The sequence below is a fragment of the Capsella rubella genome, unplaced genomic scaffold, assembly GCF_000375325.1.
Source record: "Capsella rubella cultivar Monte Gargano unplaced genomic scaffold, Caprub1_0 scaffold_7, whole genome shotgun sequence".
Lineage (NCBI taxonomy): Eukaryota > Viridiplantae > Streptophyta > Magnoliopsida > Brassicales > Brassicaceae > Capsella > Capsella rubella.
Window position 1 is genome coordinate 16,921,671 of NW_006238917.1, and position 25,633 is coordinate 16,947,303.

The 25,633-nt window shown below is 35.2% G+C and overlaps 7 protein-coding genes across 8 annotated transcripts; 3 read left to right on the top strand and 4 right to left on the bottom strand.

The window, feature by feature from the left end:
- The first annotated feature begins 51 nt into the window (after positions 1–51).
- On the top strand, positions 52–1,839 carry LOC111829226 (vegetative cell wall protein gp1). Its single transcript, XM_023777867.1, has 2 exons — positions 52–570; positions 663–1,839. The coding sequence occupies exons 1-2, from the start codon at positions 444–446 to the stop codon at positions 1,694–1,696; spliced, it is 1,161 nt and encodes a 386-aa protein (XP_023633635.1). The 5' UTR covers positions 52–443; the 3' UTR covers positions 1,697–1,839.
- A 198-nt stretch (positions 1,840–2,037) lies between these two features.
- On the bottom strand, positions 2,038–4,020 carry LOC17878254 (transcription factor BIM3). Its single transcript, XM_006285050.2, has 6 exons — positions 3,766–4,020; positions 3,590–3,665; positions 3,403–3,498; positions 2,986–3,314; positions 2,512–2,641; positions 2,038–2,387 (listed from the first exon to the last, which is right to left on the bottom strand). Exons 1-6 carry the CDS (start codon positions 3,918–3,920, stop codon positions 2,286–2,288), a joined length of 888 nt encoding a protein of 295 aa, XP_006285112.2. The 5' UTR covers positions 3,921–4,020; the 3' UTR covers positions 2,038–2,285.
- Positions 4,021–7,001: 2,981 nt separating this feature from the next.
- LOC17877866 (alkane hydroxylase MAH1) lies at positions 7,002–8,543 on the bottom strand. Its single transcript, XM_006285164.1, has one exon. It carries the CDS (start codon positions 8,541–8,543, stop codon positions 7,002–7,004), a length of 1,542 nt encoding a protein of 513 aa, XP_006285226.1.
- Positions 8,544–10,665: 2,122 nt separating this feature from the next.
- On the bottom strand, positions 10,666–11,950 carry LOC17879026. Its single transcript, XM_006282575.2, has 3 exons — positions 11,894–11,950; positions 11,086–11,789; positions 10,666–11,008 (listed from the first exon to the last, which is right to left on the bottom strand). Exons 1-3 carry the CDS (start codon positions 11,948–11,950, stop codon positions 10,666–10,668), a joined length of 1,104 nt encoding a protein of 367 aa, XP_006282637.2.
- Positions 11,951–15,612: 3,662 nt separating this feature from the next.
- On the top strand, positions 15,613–17,433 carry LOC17878359. 2 transcript variants are annotated; one of them, XM_023779043.1, is made up of 2 exons: positions 15,613–16,830; positions 17,011–17,433. In XM_023779043.1, the coding sequence occupies exons 1-2, from the start codon at positions 15,613–15,615 to the stop codon at positions 17,431–17,433; spliced, it is 1,641 nt and encodes a 546-aa protein (XP_023634811.1). The 2 variants fall into 2 exon arrangements, with proteins under 2 accessions (XP_023634811.1, XP_006282490.1); XM_006282428.1 differs by having other exon boundaries at positions 15,613–17,433.
- Positions 17,434–18,683: 1,250 nt separating this feature from the next.
- On the bottom strand, positions 18,684–22,417 carry LOC17880976 (kanadaptin). Its single transcript, XM_006283140.2, has 12 exons — positions 21,995–22,417; positions 21,784–21,869; positions 21,612–21,691; positions 21,459–21,514; positions 21,321–21,369; positions 21,065–21,211; positions 20,858–20,953; positions 20,554–20,667; positions 20,319–20,449; positions 19,898–20,148; positions 19,006–19,785; positions 18,684–18,921 (listed from the first exon to the last, which is right to left on the bottom strand). The coding sequence occupies exons 1-12, from the start codon at positions 22,360–22,362 to the stop codon at positions 18,872–18,874; spliced, it is 2,208 nt and encodes a 735-aa protein (XP_006283202.1). The 5' UTR covers positions 22,363–22,417; the 3' UTR covers positions 18,684–18,871.
- A 248-nt stretch (positions 22,418–22,665) lies between these two features.
- On the top strand, positions 22,666–25,569 carry LOC17879757 (cysteine--tRNA ligase 2, cytoplasmic). Its single transcript, XM_006283494.2, has 8 exons — positions 22,666–22,927; positions 23,181–23,244; positions 23,468–23,629; positions 23,768–23,938; positions 24,036–24,317; positions 24,430–24,555; positions 24,711–24,929; positions 25,020–25,569. The coding sequence occupies exons 1-8, from the start codon at positions 22,755–22,757 to the stop codon at positions 25,356–25,358; spliced, it is 1,536 nt and encodes a 511-aa protein (XP_006283556.1). The 5' UTR covers positions 22,666–22,754; the 3' UTR covers positions 25,359–25,569.
- The last annotated feature ends 64 nt before the right edge of the window (positions 25,570–25,633 follow it).

Consider the following 25,633-nt stretch of genomic DNA (forward strand, 5'->3'; position numbering starts at 1 on the left):
TGTTGCCAACTACTTCTTGTTGTGTACAACGGTCGTGAGGGTTTTGAGGAATACTCTTCAACATTAAACTCTCGTGAAGATTGGATTATGTTGGTCTTAACTCAGACGACCCTTAGTGTAGTTGAGTGAAGTTACCAAACGAAAATTTAATTAGGTACACATTTATAAATTTAGAGAATCAATTACCAATTTTTTTTTTTTTAATATTCAAAGATTAGTTACGAGAAATTAGAGTAAACTATATCATAAACAAACGGATAAATACAAAGGCTTTTTGTTATCCTGTTCCTTGTCTTCCCAGAAACTGAAAACAATAATGATGGATCACGAGACAGAAAAGAACAAAAACACTTTTTGAAGAAGGCATGTTTCAGTGTCTTGTAATAATATCATCAGAGTAAAAACAAAACCACGTTCAACTCTAAAGCAGAGCTCCAAAAAAAATGTCTTCTCTTCTCATCCTCATCTTCATTGTCTCAACCATAACATTCAGTAGTAGTTATTCTTCAGTGGCTACAACTCTACCTGGCACTGTCCATCGTAAGGACAACAAGATCTTCTCGGTTTCAGGTATCATCACCACAAACTGGTTTTAGTATTTAGAAACTTTTCTCCTTACTATATTGAGAAGTTTTTGTTTTCTTCTTTGTGGATTTGTGCAGGTGAGCTTGATTGCACCAGATTCAGACAGGAGACAAAAGGTCATCACAGAGAATTTCAGGTTTTGTGTCCTTTCTCTGAGGTGAGATGTGCAAAGACTAGACGGATTCTGAAACATATTAGGCAAGCAAGAAGAAGAGATCATCGACACAAACAGAAGAGATCACCAAGACACCTGCAAAACAAAGCAAAGTCAAACAAAAACCCAAAAGACAAGAAGTTATTTTTCCCACCTCCATTGTTTTTTCCTCCAAACCCGTTTGCGCCACCTTCGATTTTTCCTCCAAACCCGTTTGCTCCACCTTCGATTTTTCCTCCAAACCCGTTTGCACCGCCACCTTCGATTTTCCCCCCAAACCCGTTTGCACCACCACCTTCGATTTTCCCACCTAATCCATTTCGGCCACCACCACCTTCGATTTTCCCACCCAATCCGTTTCAGCCACGGCCACCGCCACCTTCTATTTTCCCTCCAAACCCGTTTCAGCCTCCTCGTGCTCCACCTCCATCAATATTTCCTCCAATATTTCCTCAGCCTCCTCCTGCTCCTCCACCATCAATATTCCCTCCAAACCCATTTCAGCCTCGTCCTCCTCCACCTCCTCCCACTCCTCCATCAATATTCCCTCCAAACCCGTTTCAGCCTCGACCTCTTCAGCCTCCTCCCGCTCCTCCATCAATATTCCCCCCAAATCCATTTCAGCCTCGACCTCCTCAGCCTCCTCCCCCTCCTCCATCATTATTCCCTCCAATATTTCCTCAGCCTCCTCCAGCTCCAGCTCTTCCTCCTCCATCAATATTCCCTCCAAATCCATTTCAGCCTCGTCCTCCTCTTCCCTCTCCCCCTCCGCCATGGTCTCTCTTTCCTCCACTGCCACCAATCTTTCCAGGCTTCAATCCACCACCGCCACCTCCTCCTCCCCCTCCTCCACCCCCATCGATCTTTCCATTTCCTCCATTCCCATTCTTCCCACCACCACGCAACCCTGGCCCTCCTCCTGGTTCATCTTCTTCAGCAAACAAGCAGCCTCCTTAATTGAACAAGAGTATCATAATATATACACCAAACATTTACATATCTGTTGAGAGATAAACTATCTGTTGTATATGATAGTCATATTTACATAAGGGTAAAGAATAAATATGAGTTTTTAACTTCTACAGAATATTGCATCTGTTCCTGAACATATAGATCTACATATTAAGGCTCATATCAAATTTACTTCTCCGAAAACTCTCTTCTATCAAATCAAACTCACTCCATGATCTAGACATATCATTAATCACAACAATTACAAGATATTTCCCCAGTTATTAGTTTGTACTACTAGTTTGAGTACATCAGTGTGGGAAAGAAAAGGCAAGAAGTTATATATCTAAGAGACTTGAAAATATGCTATTAAACGGAGAAATCTCTGCTTATGGATTTCTGAAAGTTGCTACATCTCTTATTTTCTGCTTAGTCATTACTATATCATGGGAATAGTTGCAGTTTGACAGAAGTAGCAGATCACAACTAAATACACCAGTCTAAACCTACTGATACCTTAAAAAGAATTGAACCCTACTAGCTGATAACAAAATTATCAAACAGTAATAAAGTTGAAACTAGAAAACCAGGTTTTTTATTGTCTTATTCTCTTCGGAGAATTACTTAGGTCTTTGTAGTAGCTTCTCGTTTCAGTAGGAGAATTCCCTTCTTCATCCGCGATTCTATCACACTTATCCTAGCAAAGTAGATAAAAACATCAAATACAAATTCGGATTAACAGGCCTAAATATATAAGAATCAATTGCAGTTGTGCATAGTAGTGAACTTCTTTTCCAATGTAAAAAATACCATAGGCATACCTCAGAAGCAAAAGCAGTAACAGAATACTCTCGATCTGCTCTTTTCCGAAGGCTTAACTGCACAGAAATCACAGTCTCTGACATGTTGACACCAGATGACTTAAACGCTTCAGTCAGTGTGTGTAGTACCCTGTCAAAATTAAATTAAAAGCTTCCATCAAATATATCCATCTAAATTTCCTCCAACTGTTCCATTTTAGAACCATGAGTCTGTTCAACGTACAGTAGCAGTTAGGATCTTTGCGTACCTAACAAATCACCACCTATTTAAGAGGAATAGCACTATTCCAAAGAGAGAATTTGAATTATGGTTATACCTAGGCAACTTCTGTAAGAGTTCCTAGAAAAGCCATAAGTTTTACACAGGCAGGAAATGACTTTACATCCTTAACTGTAAACTAACTCACACTTCCTATTAAAGACAATGGATTAATTAAAGAACAAACAAAATCTTTCTTTCCACATAAATCTTACCTTTGTGAACAGACAGTGGACAAGCTGGGTGATGTTTTTTCGTCCGAGTTTACCAATTCATTTGTATTACAAGTAATTGATCCACAGCTTGGTTTTGGCTGCCAAAAGTCATGCTGAACAAACTGCGAAAAAGGCTCGGTAGGTACATAACATGAAACTGCTGAAGTAGGACTGTGTTCAAGAATCTTGGTACTAACTGCTGAGTCGATATCAGAATCCAAAGAATTTTGCATATCTAAGAGCAAACCAGAGGAAGCAGCAACTTTATCATAACTTGAAACGATTTGAGGATGGTCACCAATCTCAACAACAGACCCATGACTATTTCTCTGCATCAAAGTTACATGAAACAGTTATCAAAAAGACCACTACAGACAAGAAAAAAGAAACCAACCAAAGATAGGAGAATGAATATACCCAAGGAATCAATTTGGTTGGGGTTTGACACCACAATTGTTGAGAACCTTCATACATCTGAACTTTTTCTTGAAGAAAGTGAATATACTCTATAACCTGATGAAACAACATAAAAGCACAAAAACTGATAAAACATGATTCTGATTCTGAAACACATGTTATGTTCAAAAGCTATACATTTCCTAACCTCTAATAAGAAAGAAGCTTTATCTCGTTTCTGATCATTCTGATTCTGAGGTATAATCTCCATTAAACTCTGAAACCTGTATCACCAAGAATCATAAATTATGGAAAGCTTCTACCTTTTATGACCCATTTAAGGAAAATAGATAAAAATCTAAACTTTTCGAAAATTTCAGTAACCTTTCATTGATTTTGCTTCTTCTTCGTTGCTCTGTCTCTGAATGTTTCGATCTACCCGAGCTTCGATTTCTCCTCCCTGTTGAAGAATCGTTTCGAGAAGGCAAGTTACTGTATACGTCGCCGTCTAATTGCTCATCTAGGTCAGGAGAGTTCATAGTTCCTAGTAAGTAGGAAGAAATCGACACTCCGGCGAGACGAAAACTCCGGCGAACGAACGAGAGAGACTGTGATTAAGGGGAAAAAGGAAACGAGCGTTAGAAACGAGCGTTAGAAACGAGCGTTAGAAACGAGAAAGGCCTAAGATGAAAGAAATATTGTGAGAGGAGGCCCAAAGGCCCAATTAAAAAACGGATAAGGCCTAAGACAAGCTGTAAGGTTGATAAATTATGGAATGTGAATTTTCGAGTAACAAAAGCATAATTAAGAAATTTGAATAGCTCACTTCAATTTTTTAATTCTCACTGTTTTGTATAAAGATTGGCTTTGGGAATGATAAGGGTTCACTTACAGATTGGTATTTAGTAAATTAATGTAAATATGATAATGTAAAGTAAAACTAAGGTCTTAAATGGTTGTAGTTTTTCAAATGGTTTTTAATTTTAGTTGTACCAATGAATATTTTTGAAAAACCAAAATTTTTTAGATAAAAAAAATGATTCTAGCTTTGAAGTGTATTTTAACAATTTTTCAAAGACAACCCATCACATTATTATTAATTTTTCATTTTTTGTGCAAAGAAAAATATAAATCCATCAAACTAAAACTAAAGAAACTTTCATTAAGTTAAAATAAAAATAAAAAACTACACCCAAAATCAAAACCGAAAACCAAAATCCAAAAACCATTGTGAGTAGGTCAAGAAGGTCAAGACCAAAAACTAAATAAACTATTATTCTATTTGTTGTCGTAAATAATACCATCATGACTTCAACGCGGCGTTGTTGGTTGTGATTATGTAGGATCAATGTCATTAACGCAACCACATGTAGCAGGATAGTCAAAATCAAACAGAAACCCAGCACTAACTTCATCTAATAAACGTCAAATAGTGTATTCTTGTGGATGCCTACGGGAAAAAAAACAAATGGCTATACATTGTTTGAAAAATTTATTCACCATTTTAGAAATAATTAATTATATGACTAGTGTTCATAGATTAAGTTAAGAAAATGTGAAAAAAATATATATATATATATTGACGAGTATCGAGCTAGCCATGGAGGTTGAGCTTATATAAGACTTTTGGATCAATGTGCCCGAATGAGAAGAGATACTCAAACATGAGGAAGTATTTTTACAGATTTTTTTTTTGTTTCGCTTTTTTGTGATTTGGAGGTTTTCAACCAAAATCTTTTTAAAAAAAACTCCAAAAATAATTTTAATAACTACAAATATTCATTGTATAAGTTTCATTAACTCAGTTTCTTCTCAATTGGTCAAGAACTTGCATATACAAGTTTAATTATTTCTTTGAATCCCTTCACCATGCATTTACCTTTTCTTTTTAGCTCCAAATCCACTATATTGCTTTTGCCCTTCGGCCCTCTTTGCTTCCTTATATTTTCCACATGATTATGCAAATCCGTTACAGCTCGTCTATCCATTATGTTCATCTTAGAGAGTTTTGTAAGGGTCTTATGAGCCAAATGACATTTTTCTAACTAACTTTTCATATATCCCAGCTAATCTAACAAGGAAGTATATATAGACTTCCACATTGAACCCATTGGAATTTAGAAAAGTTGAAGAAATTATGTACGTACAAAAAGGTCGGACTTTTCTTATTTTTATTGTCATGTCCTAACTTGTTCTGAATAACCCACATTTTGTTTGATTATTACCAATATAAATTTATCAATATTAACTTATTTAATATATTTAATATGGAAAATCATTAGTTGTGGTTGATTTTATTACATGTGTTTGCAAAAGTAGACCATTAGGTTATAATAAAGCAGTATTGAATAAATTTTCCGGATCGAACTCGGATTTGATGAGAAAGCAGCAGAGGTGAGAACCACTAGCACAGTTGCTCTTTTTTTTTCTTTATATCCTTTAGACTGAAGATCAAAGCATAGAATATAAACTTATATAGTATCTTTCCAAATATCACATCAAGAAGTGACCTCAAAGTTTTATACGTGGTGCTCTTTTTGTCAAGATTTGACTAAAAGATATATCCGTTCCATCTTTACATCATGTTTATATCATTTCAATAATAATTATGTATTTTAGGTTTAACTATTTGTTATGTTGTTTGTTCTTTTATTTGATATACATGTTATTATTGAATGGATTGGGTAAAATAACAATATAATTTTTTTAAATTGATTAAACAAAAAAGAGATAAATCATTTGTTTGGTACTGAATACAAACTTATTATAATCTTTTTAGATCCTTTTATAAATAAAAATGATTTACTTTTAAAATAAGAAAAATGTGAATAGCATTTCTTCAAATATAAAAACACTATTCAATCATTTATATTGAAAATGAAATAGAACCACCATCGATAATTTAATTTTTCATATCATTCATCATCTTCAAAATTAAAGAAAAGTGAATGAAAAAAAAGTAGTATGAAACAGTATTAGATACTCCCTCCGTTCCTAAAAGATAATTTTTTAAGATTTTTCACACATACTATTAAGAAAACACATTATTTTTTGTGATTCATAGTTTTTGAAAAATTCTAAATCAATAATAGTTATTTACTTTAAAATTTGTAAATTTTAATTAATCATGTACAGTATTGATAAGTTAAAACAATTATTTTTTTTTTTTAAATTATCTCTTAAGAAAATCATCTTTTAAAAAAAGGAAGTATGCTCTAATGCATAATAAATGACGTTATGGGATGTCTCAAATAAGCCTACCGAAGCAGCACACGGAAGGACGATCGCTTCCAAGTCGTTTAACTGTTTAAGTGACTCTGTGTGTCAAACTGATTGATAAGTGTAACCATTTAATGCTTTTGATTGACTAAATTAGTTGAGAGTTGGTTTGCAAAATTTTCTATTTAAAAAAAAAAAAGAAAACCTCTCCTTCAATAATTAATTTGATGATATATGTATGGTGATAACTTCTTTTTTTGTTTCCAAACGATGCTATGGTTTTGTATGCATATCGTATGAATGAATGTAACAATTGTGACTCTTTTTAATCCTAAAAAGGAAAAAGAATCATATAAAAAGAAACCCAAAAGTATAACCAAAAGAAAAATGTTTTTGAGTAATTATTTTGAAGAAGATGAACATCTTTTAGTAAGTTTGATTCGAAGACCATGCTTCATGCGGAGGATAGGACCAGGAGCTGGTTCAATCTTTTGGCCTTGGACAACTTCAATATCATAGTTTTGTAATATCTCCACGACCACTGTCTTCATTAGTGTCATAGCTACCTCTTTACCCAAGCAAGCTCTTGGACCAGCATTAAACGTAAAGAACTTGGAGGAAGACACTTCTTTAAACCCTCTTGTTTCTGAAACCCATCTCTTGGGATTGAAATCCAAAGCATCTTCTCCCCATACTGCTTTCATCCTCCCCAACGCGTAAATAAAGATTAAAATCTTTATACTTGGGTCAACTCTATGCCCACTTGGGAGCACATCTGGTTTTATGGGAGACAAACGTTCGAATGGAACAGGAGGGTGAAGTCTCATTGCTTCATACAAGGCACCACGTAAGTACACTAGTTTGTTCAAGAACTCCATGGAATCATAAGACGACCTCTCGGGGTCATCAGCTCCATTTGAGTCGATCTCTTGGCGAATGTTTGTGACAACATGAGGGTTTTTGGACAAACACCAAAAGAACCAAGTGAGACCAGAAGCAGTGGTATCTCTTCCGGCTAGAATGAAAGCTAACATGGTGTCTCTAAGAAACTTCTCATCATTATGGTACTTCAAGTACATGGTTGAATCTAGCTTCATGTGGGATGTTAAAAGATCCTCACCTTCTTTACTAGAACACTCTTTTGATCTTACCTCTTCTCTCTTATCTAATATGAACTTCTTACAAGTTCGATTTAAAGTTGCGTGAGCTTCATACAACTTCTTCTCTTGTCCGAATCCAACCCATCTTTGAAGCTTCCACAAGAACTTTGGCTTAACATGCCTATACATAATCCCTTCTCCTATATCGTTGAGAGCTTTTGCAAACTCATCAACCTCTAACATTTCAATGGAGAGAGATCTAGGATCATCACAGCCAGTTACTGTCATTAGAGTTGTGTCGAACGTAAACCTCCTGAACACATCTTGCAAGTCCACGACCTTTTCTTTCTCCACAATATGATCAAAGAGAGGAACAAGCCCGTCCTTGAGTTTTTTCCTCGTGGTACTCATTGACAACTTTTGAAACCCTTGGTGGTCGACCATGGCTTTGGAAACTTTCCTTAGACTCTTCCATAGCTCCGAGTCCGCAGTGAGTATCCCATCTCCAAGAACATCAAACACTTCTTTGAAGTCAGGACCTTTGGTGTAATTGGAGGAGTTTGATGAGTTCATTATATGACGAATATTTTTATCATCAGCCGTGAAAACCATATCCATTCCAGAGTACCACGGTCCCTTGAATGCGAACGTCAAGTTAGAGTTCTCGAGAATCTCCACGCTAAAGTCATAGATTCGATGGAACTCCATGAGTAGACTAGGAAGCATCCCAAGAACTGGCCAGTTTCTAAGGAAGCCTTTATGAGGTTTCTTGAAGTGGTAGAAGAAACAAAGGATTAATGAAACGATGGCTATAGAAGCTTGAACTAAGCTTATTGAGGCCATTGTGTATTAGAAGAACTAAATGAGGAAGTTGTGATGGGTTCTTTATAATTCAATACACTAATTATAAGCTAGGCATGATGAATAACATTTTCACACGATTTGCTAATGAATGATATTTTCATACTAACTTTACCGACAACTACATCAAGGCAACATGTCAGATGATGTCATGACGATACTCATTACACACCACATATGGGACGAGAAGAATTTGTGGACAAGTTTGCAAGTATATTTAATTTAGAAATTAAAGATGTTAATTAAGAAGTATAATTACTTGAGAGAAAAATAAGTGGTTATCCAATTTGATTGTTTAAATGCGTAAATTATATCTTATGAAATACTAGGATTTTCAAATGTTAATATTTAAAATTTTTTACAATATAGTTTCGTAAAATCTTATATTGGTTAATTATGTAATGTCTTCGTTCGTAGTAATTAAACAATAAAAAAGATGTTATGAAATGCCACTTTCAGGATATTTTCTGAAAAATCTTAAAAAATGTTTTTGAAGATTCAAGATTATTTTACGTATAAGTATTCGAAAATCAATTGTAAGAAAGGTTCTATTTAAACTCTCTAAATAAATGCTATGCTATTTTTTTGGAAAACATATACTGTAGTAACATTTATTGTGGTTTATTAAATGTCATGTTCATATCTAATGTGTTGAATTGCATTCAACATTACTATATAAAGTAACAAATACCAAATTTAAATACTATATAACATAATACTTATAACATAGTTATACTCAAACTGAGTTTATAAGCTTTACGTCATCGTTAAGATTAATGAGTAATACAATATAGTGAAGAAGTATCACACTCTTTAAATGGAATTGGTAAGCTTTACGTCATTTTTTATAAGAGCATGTGCATTGGTTTGTGTCTCGCATCTATATAATATGAATTTGTATAGTGTAGAGAAATTTGAGAACTCTTTCTTGATTTTGTGTGTTCATTGGTAAGAAACCTATTGAGCTTTTTCATCAATACAATAATATTATTTTTAATGTAAATAAATATTTTAATCCAATTTTATTCGAATGCTTATTTTAAATTATAAAAAATTTCTATTAAACATATTTAGTTACTTATTATATATATTTCATATCAAAATATATATTTATACATGAATGCGGTCACCATGTGAGAGTCTCATGGGTTTCTCCTTTCTCGAAACCTTAAGATTCGATTCTTGATGTTTAAAATTAATAAGTTATTATATTTTTACATTTTCATTTAGTTTATTCATTAGAAAATGCACATGGTCTAATTCACTAATTGTGTCACTTAAGGACACATATATGTCACATGATAGTATTTGATGCATAAAGCCTCGGCCGGGGCTGCTGATAAAGATGGACCAACGGCCGAGAAATGATATTAGAACATGACTGTCTCTATAAATAGTCATATATAGTTATGTGAGGACCATCCTCATTTAAACTCTCACCAAGATCTTTTGCTTATTTCGTGTCATTTCATTCTCTTAAATGTCTCCTTTCAATTCTCTTATTTTATACAGTACTATATATTTATTCCACAATCCCAACCACTTCAATTTTGGTCTTTTCCTCTCATAAGTCTTTGTTTACAATAGTCTCTATTAATGATTATGTTCCCTAACTCTCGTTGTCTCGTAAATATAATATATGGTTTTGATGCATGAGAGTCACTAGAAATAGAATCACTAGCTTATGCCAAATCTCTAATAAGGCTACAAAATGCTGGCGGCTGCTCTTGTTCGCTATTACAAATTCATATTCTAAAGAAGTTTTATAGTACTTTTAAATGAACTCGAGCCTTTTATACTTCACAAGATTTTCTTGTGCTTACCAACGCTTAGTGATAAAACTTAAAAATGCTTTGTTTCATGATAAATTATGCTCTTAGTTAGTGCACTATCTTTGTCTCTTCCCACACCAAAATGCTCGAGTTTGAATTTAATTAAGAGGAGTGTATGGAAATTTAAGGTTACCTAACAATATGTTGGGTAATCAAAGAAACATAGACTAAAAGAACTTCAATGATAGCATGGGAAAAGAGAACGATAACAAAACTAGTAGAGAAGCAAACACAAGTGCAAGAGCCATAGTGATTAATTAGGAGCTAGCTAGCTAGTAGAGAGCCGATGGACAAGGCCAGTAAGGGAAGCGCGAGTTCTTTATTGGAACTTCTTCTTCTGTTAAGAAGTGCGTGCACGTTCCGGTGGTGAGATCATAAACACCAAAGTTACGGCCAACAAAATAGATGCAGTTAGGCTTGAGTCCACGAGACGAACTAGCCAGAACACAGAAAGCCTCACTATGTCCAACGAAAATGCAAAGATCTCCAATATCTTCTGTGTATGTCATAGTCTTATAACATTTTTCCGATTTCTCATTTGCTCTAAACACCGTGAACTTTTCTGTTACATGCTGCAGTGTTTTGCTTTCATAGTTCTCCATGTCAGCACCGTACCTTCAAAAAAATGATAGAGCCAATAAGGTAAAATAAATGGTTAACACCAAAGTTAATTAGATACTATAGTACCATACCACTTGACGAGGAAAAGTTGACCGGTGGGTGACTCCACAAGATGGTCTGTCTTGGAACATGAACTCAAGTTGGCAACCTTCTCAAACACAGACTTTGGAAGTTTGTCAAACTGCATTTCGATGAACTTGGTTTGGTCATTCTCCTTAGAGTTGAGATCCAAATAGCACAAGAAGTTGCCACCAAGACCTGGAATGTAGAACCTTTGATCTGTCTTGGAGAACATTAAGGTCGAGTTAGGGTTTATACACTTGGCTTTGATGTTGATCCACTTAGAACTACCATAAGGCCTACAGAGACTTATCCTAGATCCTGATAACTTGACACCCACGACCCAATCTTTATCTCGGACAGGTAAAGAGGACATGGTTAGGTTATGGATCTTGGTAAAGGTGGGTAGAGAAGGTAGATCAACGGTCACGTCGTCTAGTTCAGGGTCGGAGGGATTATAAGTGATGACAACTCGATTCCACGATAAGCGGTATCCTAATCCATCACGTGAGAATCCGACAGTCATGGCATCACAGACCTCCTTAATGAGTTCCTTGTCGTGAATACGGACTTCGTTTGCCTTATAGGGTGAAATGCATGTTATTACACGACCATCCTGTGGGAAGTTAAGGATGTAGTCAATCAATAGAAACGGGTAGGCTGGTTGAGATGAGAAGTGTGTTGTAGATGAGAACATACGAACGTTTGTGTGTCTCTGCATGCCATATAAGTGTTCAAGTACGTAGTTCAGAGACAACGACCAAGAACAAAAAAGTTAAAAGACAAAACTGAATTATTACATAGCAAAGAGAAGCTTACGAGGATGTTTTTGCAGACTGAGGGTTTAAAGACTCGGTTGATTATAAGCTGTGCCATTGTTATTGAATCCCTAAGAGAAAAACTTTTGTGTTTCGTCTCCTCTTCTATCTCTATTGGACTTCTTAATACATAGGTTTTCTTGGCCTCCAAGTTCACGTTATATTTGGGGAATATTTACAAATAAATTAATCTTTAGTATCAAACATTAGTTGGGGACTATTTAGAAATAAATAAAGGATTAATTGGAAAAGTAGTACATTTTAAAAACATAATTATAAAACTAATACATATACAATTTATAATTAGGAAAGTAGTACATTTTCACTATTTGATACTATTTCAATGACTTTTAAAGACTCTGAAAACAGCTTATTCACGAATATGCCATTAGAATAATTATATAATATAATTTGTACATTATATTTTCTGTACAGTTGTACAAAAATATATTTATGTACAATAATAAAAATACTACATAATATTATATGTACACTTTTTCTAGCTATATAAATAAAAATGTATAAATTTTTATATTTCCGTACAATCAATAAACTGTACGTTTACATCTGTACAGTTAATCAGATGTACATATACGTTTGTACATATATTAAATTGTACAAATACGTCTGTACACATAATAAATTGCACAAATACGTCTGTACACATACTAAATTGTACAAATACGTATGTACATATACGTTTGTACATATACTAAACTGTACAAATACGTCTGTACACATACTAAATTGTACAAATAAATATATATATATGAAATTTATTTAAAATTAATTTAGCAAAATGCATATCAAATTAAAGAGAAAAAAACATGGATTTTTATGTATCAAAAAAGTTTTAAAAACCAAAGTTATAATCCCTAATATTTTAATTATTAAAAATTTGGGGTGATGATAATAAACAAAATATTTAAAAAAATAATTAAAAAAAAAAAGAAAAAAAAATACCCTTTTGTCATTTTCCCTCTTCTTCTTTATCTCTATTTCACATAATCTCTATCTCACATTGTAGGTCCTACGACTACTTTCCTAATTTTGAATAGTGTATGTACTATCTTTCCAATTATATTTTTAAAATGTACTAAAATTCCAATACACCCATAAATAAATAAGTAGACATATACACTAACTAGCACATAACTTTGCTTCTTCTGAATATTTTCTTCCCAAATAAAATCTATAATCATTCCTAATATTATATTTTCGCAAACATTATATATTCAGAAAATATAAAACTATTCCTAAATCACGGTATACTTGTATAACGAAATTTTATGACCGTGAACATTTTTAATATAAGACTAAAATTTAATTTGCCGACAAAGAATTTTTTTATTTATTTTTGAAATTTATTAAATTTTTATCTAATAACTATTAAAAATTGTAAAATAAGAATTTAACTCGTGTTTAAGTATCAGAATAATGATACTTTAAATTTTAGTAATACCGATTCAAACATGTCATGCAATATAACCCATTTATATTATTTTAAACTTATAATATATTTAAACATTTATAATTTTAGACTTTTTCTTTACTGTCTTTAAGTGTTTTTTATGATCTAGTCAGTCGTAATGGTCGGTGTCGCATATTTGCGTGATTGTGGAATTGTTCATAGAAATATAAAGCTGGATAGTTTTATATAATCTCTAAAGGGGGATTACCCCAAAACTTGGAGGTTTGAGCATGGGAAAGCTTGACAAGGACAATAAAACCTTGAAGAAACAGAGGCAGTATGCACCATAACAAACCCAAAAGAAGAATAAAGTGAAAGGTTTGACAAACGATGTTTTCCTTCTTGGATGTGTTGTTGGTTATTCGATCTCTCGTGACCAACACATTCATAGATAAATTCTTGACCGAGCATAAACTCACTCACAAGAAAGAGGCAATAAACATAGTTAAACAATCATCTGAAGCTTACTATTTGGTCAAGAATCTGATTGGAAGACCTGATACAAATCTTTAAAAGCAAGAAGAATACAATTAGCTTTTACGCATACATATTTTTGATATCAATTTGGATTCGGCTTCACTGAATGACATAACTTAATTACGAACAAAAATATGTTTTTGGCAAGAAATAATGATTGTCTACCACTCATTTTATATATAATTATTATCTGAGTCAAATCTTGTGCATTTATTCAGAATGAATGCAACATATGTCTTTCCAATAAATCTGAATACCATCCCACAACTATTGTTTCATCAAACCATATTTATAAAGTATGTAAGAGCTTTATAAGGTATTTTAAGTGGTTTATAAATAAACATCATTTTTTCATCAAACACATATATTTATAACATCTTTAAAAGATTTTATAAACTCAGATACCTTGTAAGATATTTAAAATGATTTCTAATGTACTTAACGGTTTTATAAATGGGGAAATTTCAAAAATACCCCTTTTCCAATACGACTTTTTAAAAATACCCCTCTTTCTAATTTTATCAAAAAGTCACAATAAAAATTGAAATTTATCAAAAAAATATGCATAAACTTATATTTATAGACACAAATTATCTTTACATGTGTGTAAATTTATATATATATATATATATATATCATAAGTACCGTATAAATACTTTTTAAAAATCATATAAAAAGCTTATAAAAACTGTGTAAACCTTTTAAAAACCTTATAAAAGCCGTTTAGAACCTTTTAAAACCTTCTAAATATTTAGATTTAGTCTTCCAGTAGTAATGATGATCTTGATGTACCTTATCAACCATATAAAAGTTTATAATCTTTCATATTTGAAAAAGGGTATTTTTGAAAATGAATAGAAAAGGGGGGTATTTTTAAAAAAGGGGTACACCAAAAGGGGTATTTCTCAAAAATTCTCTTTATAAATTGGGAAATATCTTTTTTCTTTGTCATCAATTGGGAAATATCTTGTTTACGATACGTTTAAACTTATTTAAAATTTATTAATCAACGTGGAGCGGTGAACTACTGTTTAAGCATAATAGTGACATATTTCTCAACTTCTTACTGAAATTATTCGAACAATAAAATGTGCTCTAAACTTTGGAATAACATGCATAAAACCCCATTCGTAAAATTATTTGAATGCCTTGTAAAAAAAAAATCATATAGAACCATTTAAGTACCTTTCAAATATTTTAAAACCTTTTATAGGCCATTGAAATATGTTGTTAGTACCTTGTACAACCTTGTGAGTTTTGATCTTGTTGTTTTTCAATCTATTAGAATTGAATTCTAACAAAAATTAATGTAAATTTGAGAATAGTTAACAACATTATAGTTATAGTTCATTAAATTTTTTACATATATATATATATATATATATATATTAATAATTTTATATAATTATTAATTTATAATATTAATGAGACCATATATTTACAAAGGATTTTCAAAAAAACTAACTAAAATTACACTTGTCCCAATTTGGAACTGGAGAAATTTATTAATTTATAGAGATTATTAATTTATCTATGTATTAAATTATAGATATTTTACTGTATTTTAAATTTCAATAAAATTTTGGGTTGGATATTCGGCTGATAAATTAAAACAATTAATATTATTTGCCATTTATCTACACTTCTAGAGTTAATTAAAATTTCAAACCGAATTAAATTTCAAGTTTAAGTTAAAATAAACGCAAAAACGCAAAAACCTTAACAACAAAATCTTGCACAAGTTTCATTCTGAGACGAAGAGAGAAAGTGCAATGGCCGAATCTTTGATGAGTCTTCAGTTGAAAGCGAGAGACATTATTGTGAGTCCAAGCCACGAAGACTTAGCTATGGTCGTAGATCATCTCTTCAAGCATCAAGACTCCGAACAATACAAAACAGCTCGTGCTCTGTACGATTTCTTGGTCTCTTATTTCCCCGATTGCTTAACCCTCAAGCTTCTTCAGGTCTTCCAGTGTTCTTCCAATGGCGTCACAAGATTCAGATCGATCTATCAACTCTCTGAAACCCTCACCGATCTCAGATACCGCAACTTCAAACTCTCTCTCGACGCGCTTTATGAGATCAAGCCCGTTGTGATTTCTTGCTTGACAAGGAAAGAAACCAAAGAATCTGACATCAAGATTCTTAGAAGAATCGTTTGTGTTGTAGCTTACAATGTTGTGACGTTGCATAATGGCAAATGGGACGAGCTCAGTGACTGTATCTTAACGTTAGCGAGTAGTCATGAACCTGTCAAGGCCTTTCACGTCTTCGTAGATTTGCCACTGGTCTACGAAGAGTTCATCGAAAGGTTCTTGAATACGATTTTGCAGAAAGCTGATAATGTCTTTCTTGATCTTTATAGAGTTGGAGATTGGAGTTTGGCTATACAAACTCTTGTTAAAATGTGGATTCAGATTTCGAATACAAGTATGACGATCAAGGCTATACGGGAGTTAATGGTTCCTCAGCTTGCCTATGTTGTGAATTCAGTGTTTGAGTTGGTGAATAATGAAAAGGAACATTTTTTGGTACGAGGGCTTGAAGATTTCAAGAGGTTCTTCTCACGAGACATGAGTCTGTATCATTATAATGAGAATCAATGCCATTTCGTGGTGGCTTCCATGAACGAGATCGAAGGAGTAGTAGTTGGAACAAAGACCAAGGAGATTGTGAGGAAGATCAAAATGTTGGTGACAGAACAACAGAGTGATGATGTTTGGAATCCTAGACAAGAGTTTGACCGTGTCTGGTATGACCATTTGAAGAATTTATCTTCACTACAAGTCTTAAAGATCTTTGCTTCCACTGATCTTGAAGATAGGTCCAGAGAGATAGCTATCAGACGGCTCAATGTCTTACTCTCTGGTTACAGTTCAAAGAAAGTGCAAATAAACATTGCAGAGATGAGACAAATCCAAACATTGGTCATGTCTTGTTTACATGAGGAAAGAATCTCTGACAGTATGTTCAAAGTCTTAGGTGAGGTGGTGAACCACGTTGCGTATGAGGTGTTGATAAACCAAGACGAGATATGGTATGAGCTACGAGATTATATTGCATCTAGTAAAACAGAGTTTCAGAGAGCGGTTTATATCTTCCAGTGCTTAACAATGGCGCTTGTTGAAGACGATTTTGTGATTTCTATAATAGAGAAGCTTTTCCCGAAGATAATCACAAGACTAGACCCACCACCAACAGAGTTGTTGGTAGATAACAGTTGCTGGGTTTGGGCCTTTACTGGTGCCTTCTGTGCAGCAGTTCACTTGATAGAGATCCCAAGTTGTGCTGAAACAGTTAAGGAGATTGCACATAATATGATAGATTCAGTGAGAAAGCTTGTGGAAAGAGATATGGAAGTTGGGTTTGTGAGGAGAGCTTTCAGAGATGTGGAAAGGATTTTGTGTAAGCAATTGGAATGGTACAGTACGAGTCAATACAAGTTACTTAAGGGTTTGCTTTGGAGACTCTATGTAATCAAAGGCATGAAGTGGGAAAGTAAGATTGTGTTGTGGAGGATCAACGTGATAGTGGAGAGAAGAGTGAGAGAAGTGGAGAAAGAGCTGCCAAAGAATGAGTTTGATTTGGCTTAACCTTACTGATGATGAACATGTTGAATAAAGTATAGTTTGCATTGGAGAAGAAAATGTAGTTAGTTCTTGAAACACTTCAATAAAAGCTTCTCACTTTTCTCTTCAATAAACACTTTTATCACTTAATCATCAACTTCTAAATATTAAAACTAGATCACAAGTACATTGTACATTATTGGCTGCTCCTTACACTGAATCGATCCCTCCAATGTAGTAGGTAACAAGCTCAGCTTTGGTTTCTAACTCCACTCCTGTAAAACTAAACACATCGTATCCTCCAGGAACAGCTATAGCGGGAGATTGCCATGGAATCACTGGAAGTCGAGACAGGTCAAGGCTCGATGCTAGTCCTTAGATTCTTTGTTCCTCACGTCTCTTGGTTGTCACTTATTCTCTCTTTTAACTTTGTTTCCCCTCGATGTTAATCCTTATCTTCTTTGTTCCTCATGTCTCTTGTCTTGGTTGTCACTTATTCTCTCTTTTAACTTTGTTTCCCACGTCCATACTCTTTATACTTGTTCTAAAATCCACATAGTAGACATTGTTGATACCATTTTGCTGCAAAAGATCATTTCTTCTGTTGTGATGATAATCCTACTTCCAGGACCAAACCAAGTAGTCTGATCAGCTAAAGCATACAACTGTTCCAGATGTACATGCTTTATCGTCATATCCTCTCGGTTCTCCGGCTATATTGCCTACATCGATTAAAGCATGGATCCATCTCTTTTTGAAGGCCTTCCCAAAATCTCCATTATGTTTCCTTACATCAGATGGATCTACTCGGAGAAGATTGGCATCACTACGTTTTTGCACTTCAAGATCTCCACAAATTCATTCAAGCAACAGCTCGAGGAAGCATAGTTCACCACGATTGAGACCCTCGATTCTCTAATCGCTTGTATGAGAGCAGGGGCTATGGTTTGGCTTCTCTCGATTCCTTGATCATCAAACACAGTAATCCCATTTGAGTTAAACTGTTTGCATAAATGAGAGAGAAAAGTCTTACGAATATCTTGTCCATGGAAGCTGGGGAAGGCGCTGTGTCTCCAAGATCGAGAAGAGACCATAAGAGAAAGGTCGTGAGATAAGTTTGTGTTTGGATAAGAAAGCTCTAGCCTCTACGAATGGAATATATGATAAAAAGGCTTATCCACATTATAGACTTTTGAGAGAGAGGGAGACCACAGACGTAACTCGTAAGCATTGTTTATTGGCCCACCCTAGTAAAAATATATATTTATGAGACATTTAAGTCGGAAGTAAAATTTCCTTTATAAAAAATCAACCAGGAAAGGTCTGGATTTGGTGTATGAATTTACAAAAGTGTGACCAAGAAATAACCAGACGACTACGAGTTATGTAAAACTTGACAGATGTTAAAGTCGCTTCAACCTCTCCTCAATTCCATAGTTTGCTCTGCGAACTCGTTCTTCGATCAATATCCCAAACGGTCATTAAGAGAAGTTCGCCCATCGCCAGATTGACCTGCACATTTCAAGTTAATGCATTACTCATTAGCTGGATTGGATTTAAAATGCATAATGTATTTCTTAAACATGGCTGCTTTACCTTTAGGAGGTACCCATGAATCATAATCTGTGCTTTCATTAAGATATTCTGGTTTATCAGGATCAACTTCTTTTTTAGCCGTCTTTTTCTTCTTCTTTCTACTTCCTTGCTTATTTTCTTCCTGTTTACTGAGTTCTTCGTCTTCTTTGTTTGCATGATGTCCTACAGAATGCTTCAATAAGAGAGCAACTGCGTCTTGTGCCATGACCTCTGCTTGCTTTTCCTTTGACTTATCATCTTCTTCTTCACTCTTGTCTTCTTGCTTACGTTTTCTTATTATCAATCCTGTTGCACCTTCAATTCCGGTGGTGGTGGTTAGCGGAATCTTCTTCCTATCTTTATAGTCAACAAACCCATCAGCATCATCTATGCTATCAGTAGTAGCAGCTACAATCTCAGTTTTTTTCTCTTCCATTGTGGCTTTATTTGCAGCGGATCCGAGCCATTGGGGTTTTGATGGAACATACACAGTGGTCTTCTTCTCTTCAGCTGTTTCACTTGCTTTCTTTTCTACTTCAGGCTTATTGTCTGAGTCCAATAATTCTTTGCTCACTTCTTTTTCATTATGCTCAACAGGATCAGCTGGTTTCAAAGGTAGACTTGTCTTCTTTTCTACAGGAGGTTTTTCAGATTTCATGATTTTTGGTTCTTGTGATTTCAACTCCCTTTTCTTAACCTCTTCTCCGGTTGGGTCAGCAATCTTTAGAAGGTACAAGATCCTGCTTAATTCTGACTGAAGAGTGGACAACTCTTGCTGGATCTGAGCGGTTTTATCTTGCACTGACACCAATAAAAGGAAAATTCCGTGAGATCATTCACAAGTTTTTTCCTAAAAGTAAACTGAAAAACAAATATAAACTAAAGGACACTAAATAAGAAGTAAATTAATTACCAAGTGTTGTAGAAAGCCCGGTCATGTATGCATCAAGGGCATCAAGGGAGTCTCCTGATGCAACTTCTGTGACTTTCTCTATCTCCATCTTATTCTTCTCTGTTAAAAGTTGTTCATTCTTTTCTTCTATTTCTTTTAAGACATTGTCTCTCTTATCTAGAAGTGAATCAACAGTTTCTACAGTTTGGTTTTCGCTGCCTTTCTGTGCTGATGGTTTCTTCTTGGTTCGGTCATAGAAGTCATCTTCATCACTGAAACGAACATAATAGTCCATATGAGAATCAACATACACAAGCTATAGTTTTACATGAAGGTGTAGATATGGAGTTGGAATTTTTGAAGCAGCCTTTGATTGAAGCACCGGTACGCATACCACACGATCCGTTAAGAGAAAAAATAGCCGAGACATGAGAAAGATTACCTCGACAAGTCTTCCTCATCTTCGACCATTCCTTTCTTCTTTCCTTGGGGTTTTCTCCCTGTTTTCGCACCCAAACTTTCTCGGATGCTGTCATTCAGTGTCTCTTCCAAGTTCTCAAGTTCTTCCAGAAGCTATCATACGTTTAATAGAAATGGAGAGTATAATCAGATAAAGAGTTTTGCAACCAAAAATAAAAAATTGTCATAAGGATACTTCATATTGACAAAACGGTTACCTCAGCTGTTCTCTGATCATTCCTGGCAATCTGTGTTTGTTGTCCTTGTGTCAATCCACCCTGAGATATGTCTTTGGCTCGAATAGCTGCAACTTCCTTCTTCATATGGCCAATCTACACAGAAGTAAACATTCCTATAAAGATGACGCATAGTGGGAGCAGTCTATAAAACATTTATGAATAAAGGAAAGTTGGAACCGTCCATAAATTATAATGAGAATCCAAGAGACTCAGGTCACTAAGAAGCATCAGATAAATATATAATTTTGCATTGGAGATAAGTCACTGAGAACAAAAAACCAACCTTCTCCAATCGTTTCAGTACTTTCTCCTTAGTTTTTTCTTGCTTTGGAGTGAGTTCTCCAGTATATGTTTGCCACGTGATTTCCTCAACATCATCCTTCATGTCCAAATTATAGAAGAAACAAGGTCAGTCAGAATGAATGTTTTCAAAAATCCTGGAAACGTGAGACTCTAAAGTCCACAACACCAACGGATTTGTCATTTTTACCTCTTCTTCTTCAATAGCATCTTCCCCCATGCCCCATGAAACACCATCAGCCATGGATGCTTGCTGCTTTGCTCGTCGCAGTGAAGCTTCTCGTTCTGACATTTCCATTCTCATCTTTGCTTCTCTGAATAATTGTAAGTCTTTCTCCTACAAATCAATACCACAAGTAAATTAACAGGACATCAAACAAATAAGGTAGATGCCAAAACAACTCCAAAAATTAAATTTGAGTAAAGGGAAATGTGTATCTTCTTACTGGTGGCATTAAGTCTGAGGGTCCTTGGAAAATGTATAATCGAGTCGAACTACATATAAAACAAAGAAAAACCTCAGGAAAATCAAAGCAAAAACTACCAATGTAATCATCATGAGCTGAAGAGAAATATATACTCACCCGCCAAAGCGAATAACATCACCAACATGCAAATCCACAAAAACCTTTTTATCTACCTGCAAAAATCATAACACACCGAGAGAAAAACACTATAAGCCAGCTTATCAAAGCTCAATCAAGAGAATAATAATATTGAAACCAAAGATAGAACACCTTATTCTTATTAACAGTTGTTCCATGTGTGCTGCCAAGATCATATATATACGCAGCTCCACTTCTCTTGTACTGAATAACTGACAAAAATCATTACAAAACAATCATAAAAACGTAATCCAATTGAAATCAATAACACTATGATATGAACATTGAACAGTAAGGTAATCACCAGCATGAAACCGAGAAATTGAGGGATGCTCAAGAGCAAAATCACAGATACCATCACGTCCAAACAAGTAAGCTCCTTTCTTATGGCTGCAAAGAGAAAAAACACGAATTAAGTATGCTTTCCTTCATAATTCAATCACAACCTAAACGAGAACTAGAACCAGAACCCAAGTTTTTTGCTCAAAGACAACAACTTTACAAGAGTTACGTACACGTTTAATTGGTCGACAATGGCGCCTTCCTTGAGGACTTCAAGCTGAAATTGGTGGCAAGGAGGGCCACTCCACTCCGGAATAGTATAAGGGACAGGACTCTGCTTCACGGTTCGAGTACGAACTGGCTTATTCTCTTCTACAGCGACTGAATCGACCTTAGATTCTTCAATTAGCTTGGGCTCTACTACTTCCGTTGTCTTCAGATCAGGTGTGTTAGGGTTCCTGGGAGGTGGAGGGTTCATCGCCGAGACTTCAGTTACGGTTGAGGATTCGTCGCTCTGAGAAATTGACGCGGTGTTTGGTTCAGGTTCGGAATCATTGCTAGGGTTTCGCGGCGGCGGAGGATCCATCGCCGATGTAGTCATGGTTGCGCAGATGGCGAGGATTCAGAAACTTGGCCAAAGAAAATAGAAAGAGAGATCAAAGGAGGCGGCAAGTGTATCTCGGATCGGGTATGGGTACGGGTTCCGGATCCGAATCCGAATCCGGACTCTCTAGTTTTATAAACTAACGGCAAATAGCGATCTAAATGGGCTGGTCCGGAATGATAAAAAAACAAATAGGCTGGGCCGGTTCGGGCTGGGCCGCAGATTTAGGTCTGTTTTGATATTTTTATCTTCAAACGTAAACTGTTCAAAAACGAAAGTAACGTCAAAAAAAAAAAAAAAAAAACAGAAGTTACCAAAGGAATCAGGAAAAAGGGTTTTTTGGTTCACTTCGCCGTGGAGCTGTGGTTGTGGAGTGGTGATTTTGAGATATGGAGGCGGAGAAAATGGAATTGAAGCTGTACAACACAATGACGCAGCAGAAAGAAGTGTTGATTCCGATCACTCCGGGAAAAATCGGATTGTACGTTTGTGGTATCACAGCTTACGATTTCAGCCATATCGGCCATGCTCGCGCCGCCGTTTCCTTCGATGTTCTTTACAGGTCTCTTCTTCCTCTCTTAAGAAATTGCTTACGCTAAGTTTTTGGTGAGTCGAATATGTTAGATCGATGAGGTTATATTTGGGCATATGCTGTTCTTAGACCTGATCTCGTAACTTAGATTTGAAGATAAGAATATTTGAATTTTTGGTATATGGGTTTAGTTTCTTATCTAGTTTGAGATTTTGATTAAGGAATGTTCTTGGTGGATTTGGCAATTAATTATCTCTACTTTTATTTGTTATTGCATATGCAGATACTTAAAGCATTTGGGTTATGAAGTTAATTTTGTACGCAATTTCACAGATGTTGATGACAAGGTATGATTTTTTTTCTTGTTTGATGTCGTTTAGGTTATATAGCTCAGCTTACAACTTTATTGACATTCTGATTTAAACAAGAATTTTCTTGTTGTAGTGCAATTCCTTTTTCCCAATGGATAGTAGTGAACGAATGAAAGCTACTGTTGTCTTTGTCGCTTTCTGTTGCTTATGTTTAGTGTTCATATCATGTTTTAGAATCTGTATTTTGGGATCTCTGCAGATCATCAAACGTGCTAATGAGAGTGGAGTGGAACCGTTAGAATTGAGTAATCAGTTTTGCGAAGAATATTTGGTAGATATGGCTGCTCTTCAGTGCCTGCTTCCTACCCACCAGCCTCGTGTCAGTGACCATATGGACCACATTATAAAAATGATTGAAAAGGTATGTTGCCTTGATAAGAGAACTCATTCTTCTTTCTTTTTTGTTTGGTCTCCTTAAAATATTGTTGGTTGAAAGATGTGATACAAAATATTGTTGGAATTGACAGCAATGTTTATTATCCATATGCTTGCATGACAGATCATCGAGAAAGATTGTGGGTATGTTGTGGAAGGTGATGTGTTCTTTTCGGTCGACAAATCACCAAATTATGGTAAATTATCTGGGCAAATGTTAGAACATACTAGAGCTGGTGAGCGTGTTGCTGTTGATTCGAGAAAGCGCAACCCTGCTGATTTTGCATTATGGAAGGTTTGAGAATCAAAATCCTTTAATTTTTCATCTTTGAATCTCCAAATTGAGGCTTCCAGCTTATGATGAAGTGAGGTTTACGCATAAATCTATGCAGGCTGCAAAACCTGATGAGCCAAGTTGGGAGAGTCCATGGGGTCCAGGAAGACCAGGATGGCACATCGAGTGCAGTGCAATGAGTGCTCATTATCTGTCTCCGAAATTTGACATTCATGGGGGTGGTGCAGATCTGAAATTCCCGCATCATGAAAATGAGATTGCCCAGACATGTGCTGCATGTGAGGATAGTGGAGTGAATTACTGGTTGCATAATGGGCATGTCACTATCGGTAACGAGAAGATGGCAAAATCAAAGAGAAACTTCAAAACAATTAGAGAAGTATACTTCTTACCTGCTTCTAGTATAATAATTCAATATGTCTTTGGACGTGTTCCCATGGCTAAATGTAGAATTATTAACAGGTTTCCAATTTTTGTTCTAATCTGCGTAGATGACAGATAACTACCATCCATTGGCTCTGAGGCACTTCTTGATGAGTGCACAGTACCGATCTCCTCTAAGCTATTCAGAGTCACAGCTAGAGTATTCGTCAGAAGCTTTATACTATGTTTACCAGGTGCAGTGCTTCAGATCTGTTCTAAATTATTCAACAATTTGATCAGCCTCTCTTCCGTTGCAATGCTTTATCTGAGAACATAAAAATTGAAAGTGAGACGAAATGTCATAAGTTATATTCAGTTCTGACTTTAACATCTGATATTTTTTTATCAGACTTTACAAGATCTTGATGAAGGTCTGTCACCATATCGAGAATTAATGTCTGAAGATGGTGGAAAAGCTGAACAGACTCCAGAAGCCAAAGACATCATTAAGAAGCTGAAAAGTGAATTTGAAGCAAAGATGTTAGACGATTTGAATACGGCTCATATACTTACGGGTGCTTACCAAGATGCATTGAAATTCATCAACGCTTCACTCAGCAAGCTCAAGGTTCTTGCCTCTTGTCTTCTTCTTTATATGTGTTTCCTTGCCTTCACAAACTATGCATACCAAATTTGTCTGTTATTTCCAAATTTTCAGAAAATGCAGAAGAAACAGCGAATGTCGATGCTCGTGTCACTCGTCGAGATTGAGAAAGCAGCAAGGGAAGTTCTTGATGTACTTGGTTTGCTCACTACTCTGAGCTATGCCGAGATTTTGCAGGAAATGAAACTAAAAACACTAAAAAGAGCAGAACTGGGAGAAGGAGATATTACGCAGTTAATAGAAGAAAGGATAACAGCACGAAAGAACAAAGAGTTTGAGAAAAGTGATCAGATTAGAGAGAAATTGACAAGAAAAGGTATAGCATTGATGGATATTGGTAAAGAAACTGTGTGGAGGCCATGCTTCCCTTCTCAGGCTGATTCAAGCAAGTGAGCACAAAGAACAGAGAGATGGAAATAGTCATCACTGTCTTCATTTCTCTACTTCTTTTTCTTTAGCCTCTGTTTCAGGCTCTTTCATTTCAACTCTGTTTTTGGAGTTGTGCGATAATGACTCATAATAGACACTTGTTGCTGTTTATTGTATTCACTCAATGACATTGTAACAATATTTTACTTTAGATATTGTTTTATGGGACTCTCTCTCTCTCTCTCTCTCTCTCTCTCTCTCTCTGTTCGAAGTCTTTCTTATATTCAAAGTCATAAAGG